This window comes from Diceros bicornis, chromosome 3 (assembly GCF_020826845.1).
Source record: "Diceros bicornis minor isolate mBicDic1 chromosome 3, mDicBic1.mat.cur, whole genome shotgun sequence".
Classification (NCBI taxonomy): domain Eukaryota; kingdom Metazoa; phylum Chordata; class Mammalia; order Perissodactyla; family Rhinocerotidae; genus Diceros; species Diceros bicornis.
The window spans coordinates 78064479-78070478 of record NC_080742.1 but is presented as its reverse complement, the minus strand read 5'-3'; the positions used below and the strand labels follow the sequence as shown (position 1 = coordinate 78070478).

Genomic DNA, 6000 nt, shown 5'->3' with positions numbered 1-6000 from the left:
TTTCTGAGGCAGTTCCAAACTGGAGGGAGCTTCCGGGGGAACCATCCAGTTAAATGACAAGGAAGTAAAACTATGGGCCCCAGTGGGGCTGGCCCCCACTTCCTGAGCAGAGGTTAGTTGGGTTACAAAGACAGCAAAACAAATGTCTGACAAACACCAGAGCTGCTGAGGAAATAATGGAGGCACATTCCTCTTGGAACCAGAAAGTGTTAAAATAGACATAAATATTCAAGGAGAAGAAAGGATTCCTGGGAAAATAAGGAGACTCCCAGTAAGCACAGGCACAGCTGAGTTCTCAGTGTAGCTTGCCAAAGTCAAAACACTCCTTCCTTCCTAGCCATTTTATAAAGAAGGCAGTGACAGTGATGGTCAAGGCTGGGAATCCAGGCCATGTTAATTTAGTGGCTTCCAAAAGGCCTCACCTGGGGAAGGCCAAAGCTGAGAAAGGCAGCAGCTGCTGAAAATTTATTCCAGAAAACCTCAAGGAACAAGGAATCTGGAATCCCTGGACTAACTCCTGAGCCTGGACAAGAGAAAAATGACCATTGCTGAGGATTCCGAGTCAATGGGGAATGATGCAAAAGATGCACTGGGAATTGTTAACCCATTTCTTTCCTTCCTCAGCCTGTCCTCTGTGGCTCTCATAGCCCTCAGAGCAGTAACCACACTCTGGGCCAAGGTGGCAGGCACAGGATTCTAGATTTTAATAAATAAATAACCTAACATATAGGGTGAGCACGGCAGGCAGCTGATTAGAGAAGCAGCTTGGGTTCTTTCCTGTATAGGAGTGGAGAAAAGACTTGGAGTTCTAGTCCTTAAAACTTCTTCTGGCTTGAGTTACAGGAACTTAATACCTGGAGGGAAAAAGAAATATGAGACTGTGATGTTATCAGCTTATGGGGATGCTGGGACATGAAGAGCCTGCTTAAAGGTGTAACAGGCAGGCAGGGACTTTACTGAGGTGTACGGTGAGGGTAGATAATTGTGATGCTTTTTCACATCAGTGAAAAAGGCCAGTATTTCTTCATAAAGGGGTAAAAATCATTATCAAGAGGATGAAATGGAGAAAGGCACATTCAGGAAGGGAATACTATTTCACGTCTGGAGAAGGTCTCAAAGAGTCCTTTGGGTGTGGCAGCGAGAGGGAGTGGGTTTATTTTTCTGAGTTCATGTAAATGTGGTGATGGCTGCGAAGACCAATTCTACTGCAGGAAGCTCTTCGCTACCCAGGCTTCTGTATTTTCTGGGGGTCCCAAGGCACCTGTAGTAATTAGGCTTGAAGGGCCCATTCTTGTTGAGTCCCAGGTACTTGGCCTGTTCATCTGTCAGCTCTGTCAGGTGGGCATCAAAGGTGGGCAGGTGTAGGCTCGCCACATACTCATCTGGAACAGACCGCAGAAGCCCTGGTATAAGCATTCATGCCGCTTGTCTGGCTGTTCTTTCCAGGCTAGGCCTTAAAAAGTTGGAAGACACCTAATTCTTGTAGGTAAATGAAAAATGCTCAACTTTTGCTCATTGGCCCTCAATTTTAAGGAATGGTTGCTTGAGCTTCAAGCCCAGTGCTTTTCTTCCTTACAAGCTGTTTCAGCCTTGAGCCTTTCCTTCTCCCCAGAAAGGTGAGGGAGAAATGAAAGAAGCAATAGGCCTTACAGTCTAAAATAAAGGATGGGAAAGTGGGGGGACTAAAAAATGGGAAGCTTCAACTTTAGTTCTGCCTTGGACTCTATGCTTGGGGTCAATCAGAAAAACCAACACCTGGGGAAATCTGAAAGAAATGACTAATGCTTTGCTTTTAGTACCTTAGTTCATATGGGTTTCTGTTTACATTCTCTTACCTGAATACATATTACTTATTCAGAATTTTATGTTATTTCCTATGTATTTGTTTGGTCTCCCTAACTTCATTATACATCCAGTCAGAATATGGACTGTTCTATTTCTTTTATATCCTTCCAAAGGATATATTAAAGGGAAAATATGTCAACTTTTAACAGTTGTTATGCATCTAGTGCTAAAGCAAAACAAAACCAGAAGCTGATTTATTCCCTGATCTTTGCCTCAGAAGTTTATAAACACTCTGTATCAGTTCGGGTGCTGGAGGCAGGTTCTTTACAAATTTAGGATAGTTTAATGTTTCTCTTATCAGCCAGCCCTGGTGGTCTAGTGATTAAGATTCGGTGCTCTCATCACCATGGCCTGGTTTCATTTCCCAGGCAGGGACCCACACCACCCAACTGTCGGTTGTCGTACTGTGGCTGCTGCGTGTTGCTATGATGCTGAAAGCTATGCCACTGGTATTTCAAATACCAGCAGGGTCACCCATGGTAGACAGGTTTCAGAGGAGATTCCAGACTAAGAAAGACTAGGAAGAAGGACCTGGCCAGTCACTTCTGAAAAAACTGGCCATGAAAACCCTATGGGGGCCAGCCCTGTGGCTTAGCGGTTAAGTGCACATGCTCCGCTACTGGTGGCCCAGGTTCGGATCCAGGCACGCACCGACACACTGCTTGTCAGGTCGTGCTAAGGCGGCGTCCCACATAACAGCAACCAGCACGATGTGCAACTACCACATACAACTATCTACTGGGGCTTTGGGGAGGAAAAAAAAAGGGGAAAAAAAAGAGGAGGATCGGCAACAGATGTTAGCTCAGGGCCGGTCTTACTCAGCAAAAAGAGGAGGATTGGCATGGATGTTAGCTCAGGGCTGATCTTCCTCACAAAAAAGAAAAGAAAAGAAAAGAAAACTCTATGAATAGCAGCAGAACATTGTCTGATATAGCACTGGAAGATGAGAGGATAGCGCAAAAAGACTGGGCAGGGTTCCACTCTGCTGTACACAGGGTCACTAGGAGTCAGAATCTACTCCATGGGGCTGGCCCCGTGGCTTAGCGGTTAAGTGCTCGAGCACCACTACTGGCAGCCCGGGTTCGGATCCCAGGCGTGCACCGACGCACCGCTTCTCCGGCCATGCTGAGGCCGCGTCCCACATACAGCAACTAGAAGGATGTGCAGCTATGACATACAGCTATCTACTGGGGCTTTGGGGGAAAAATAAATAAATAAATAAAATTTAAAAAAAAAAGAATCTATTCCATGGCACTAATAACAAAATGTTTCCCTTATGCGAAACACCCACATAACTAAACTTTGAAAAGAAGCTAGTCATAGTCTTTCCTTTGGCCTGAAACAATGGGGTCAGAATTAGAAGGTGTAGTATAAAAAATCTTGCCTGGTCAGACACAAGTTTGGTAAGGGCTATTTAGCAGCCTAAAGTTAGATGTCACAAGGTAGGAGATGACGCCTCTCTCGGGGGAAGATTTTTTTTTCTCCTTTGAGATTCTTGCATACAAGATGCTTACATCTCTTGATACAAGAGAGAAAATCCTTAAAATTCACAGGCAGGTAAACTAAATCACAACAAATTGTCACAACTAAAGCAACCTATGTGGAAAATGTGATAAATCAACTGGGAATGGAACCTAGGAATATTAGCTACTACTTTACAAGATAAAGATATCTTTTTCTTTCCATAAGCAATATAATGCCCCCAAACTTCATTTAGCCTCTAACTCTGAACTACTTTGGTAAGGATGGGGATGGAAGAATGCATGCTTACCCATTTTCTTGGGCAACAAGTAGACATCCTGCTTATAGCGACCCTCAGGAGCATTGTAAAGCTCTATCAAGGCAAGAGCCTAGAAAAGCAGAGAGATGGATGCTGACATGCCATTCATAGCAATCTACCCTATATCACGTGAAACCCTGATGGTCTAACAACCCTCTCCAGCCCACTGCTTTCCCATTCTGGAGGCCTTACCTGAGTAGTAGCGGTGATTGAAAGCACAAATGTAGGCACTGTGGAGCAGCTTAGATTCAGCAGACGGCCCTAGAGAGCACGAGTTAAGACGCCAATGGGTTAGGACAGTCTCTGGCCTTTGAGGAGTGAGAGAAGAGCTCCACTGCCATTTTCCAAACACTTCCCAACTAACATTGCTGGAAAAGCAGGTGTTCAATTAATAGGAATTAATTGACATTTAAGTGAAAGCATAAAATATTCTGGAAAATTTGATGAAGGTAATAAAATAAAAAGATCTCTGGGATTATGTAAAAAGGAATAGAGATGATAACGTGATACTGAGGCTTATGCCAAGGAAAGGCATATTTCTCTTGAATTTTCTACTTTCTACAGCAGATTATCTTCCTTCTGAGGCATCAGCATTCCTTTGAAAGACTGTCCTAAACAAGGATCTAGTCAAATCCAAGGGCAATGGCTCCAGGTTGTAAAAGGGAGATATTTTTGGATTTAGGAAGCTGTGATGACTTCTGTGCTTCTTCCTCAATTTGGTTCTCCTGAATTCAGGGGCAGCCTTTTATTTCTAGTGGGTGATTCAGAGAGTACAAGAACTAGAAACTATCTCCAATGCCATCCTTTCCTACTTTGTTTTCTAGGAAGCTTGACTCAACCATAGTAGCCAAAAACAACTGTGGTGCTTGCTTTTGTCACCAGTGTTACTAGATGGGACCTCCCAAGGCAACTAGAAATAAGTCATCAGATTGCTGGCTGACATCAAAGCAATTAATGAATATTTGACAACTTGTCCATCCTCTCCCCGTACACACTCCTTTCTTGTGAAGAAATAATTCAGTCCCTTTACAGATGCCCTAAAGTATTTGATAAGGTGAAGAGAACAGTAAGGATACTTAAACATAAATTTAAGGGCCCCTAGATGAACAGTATATCTTTTACGTTTTCATATATTTCTTTAATTAAAAAAAAAAGGAAAGAAAGCTGACTGAAAATCAAAACTCGAGAAAAGTATTATCATCATTCTTTTTATTTTGGTATCTTTTCCTGAAGAAGAGCAAGTGTCAAGGCAAGAACAGGGGGCATCATTATAGCCGTCAGGAATCTAGGGCTAGGGAAGAGAAGTTTTCAAAAAAGGAAAAGTGGCCAAACAATGACATGGAAGGCTAAGTGGAATGAAAGTCAAGAGTAAGTCTGAGCTAGAAGACACCAGGATGGGGAAATATCAATCACGCAATCAGTATACAGCTAGGTACCTACTACACATCTGGCTCAAATCAGGGAAATGGACACTCAAAAACAGGAAACCTATCAGCAAAGACATGACCTTCCTAGAGCTTGCCTAAGATAGTCTTAGTTACAGTCAGGAATATCTACTTTGTGCTTACTGATTAAGCCATCCCACAAATGACATTATCTCTTTGTAAGCATCACTCAAAGTGGCATTGGTTCTATCTGTTAATTCCTTCCACAGTAATAGTCATTATCTGACTCAACCTGTAGAATGACATGGAGAGACAGGATAATTGGTGAAAAGTGGGGAACCAAAATAGTTTCTTAATTGCTGAATGAAAAGACCTTTCACAATTAGATGTAAAATCGACTGGAAAAGTAGTTAAACTTGTGCTTAAGAGGAGTCGAAAGTATAAGAGAAAATGAGGAGGAAGGGATCTGGGTACTGCAGTCTCTCCTGTCAGGGGTAAATCTCTCTTACCAGCCTCAGGTCTTACCTCTGCCAGCAATACTATCCTCTTGCCGTCAGGCCATATTACATGGTCAACTTGAGATCTCACTCGCTCCCAGGTCAGTTCCGGTGTCCGCAGACTCGCCTGGAACACATACAGCAAGCACATCATTAGTCATGCCAAGTCCCACTTTGTGGATGGAAAGATGTTGAAGGCAGCCATTTCAAATAGCAAGTTGAAAGGAGCAATCAACATGCCAGATGGAGAATACCTGTCCTGGGTTGGTTAGGACTGTTCCATTTCGGGGAATTTAATCTTAGGCCCAGCCAGGGAGGGATCACTCAGGTTGTCATTCCACAACATATACTGTACGCCCAATCTCTGCTGAGCACAGTAAAAGGTGCTATGGAAAATACAAAAGAAACCAAAGGCATGGTTTCTGCCTTCAAAAAGCTCATACTTTAGTTGGGGACACAAAACAATACATATGTGAGGGGAAAAAAAGCCTTT

The 6000-nt window shown here is 43.2% G+C and overlaps 1 protein-coding gene across 5 annotated transcripts in view; it reads right to left on the bottom strand.

The window, feature by feature from the left end:
• Positions 1-680: 680 nt before the first annotated feature.
• The window catches only part of AHCYL2 (adenosylhomocysteinase like 2), a 159909-nt gene continuing 154589 nt past the window's right edge, over positions 681-6000 (bottom strand). For all 5 annotated transcript variants that reach the window (XM_058529712.1, XM_058529720.1, XM_058529728.1 and 2 more), the window contains exons 13-17: positions 5536-5634; positions 3818-3886; positions 3617-3695; positions 1262-1382; positions 681-854 (exon numbers count right to left, since the gene is read on the bottom strand). In XM_058529712.1, the coding sequence (XP_058385695.1) occupies positions 848-854; positions 1262-1382; positions 3617-3695; positions 3818-3886; positions 5536-5634 (375 nt within the window). In that variant the 3' untranslated portion in view covers positions 681-847. The remainder of the gene's footprint in view (positions 855-1261; positions 1383-3616; positions 3696-3817; positions 3887-5535; positions 5635-6000) is intronic.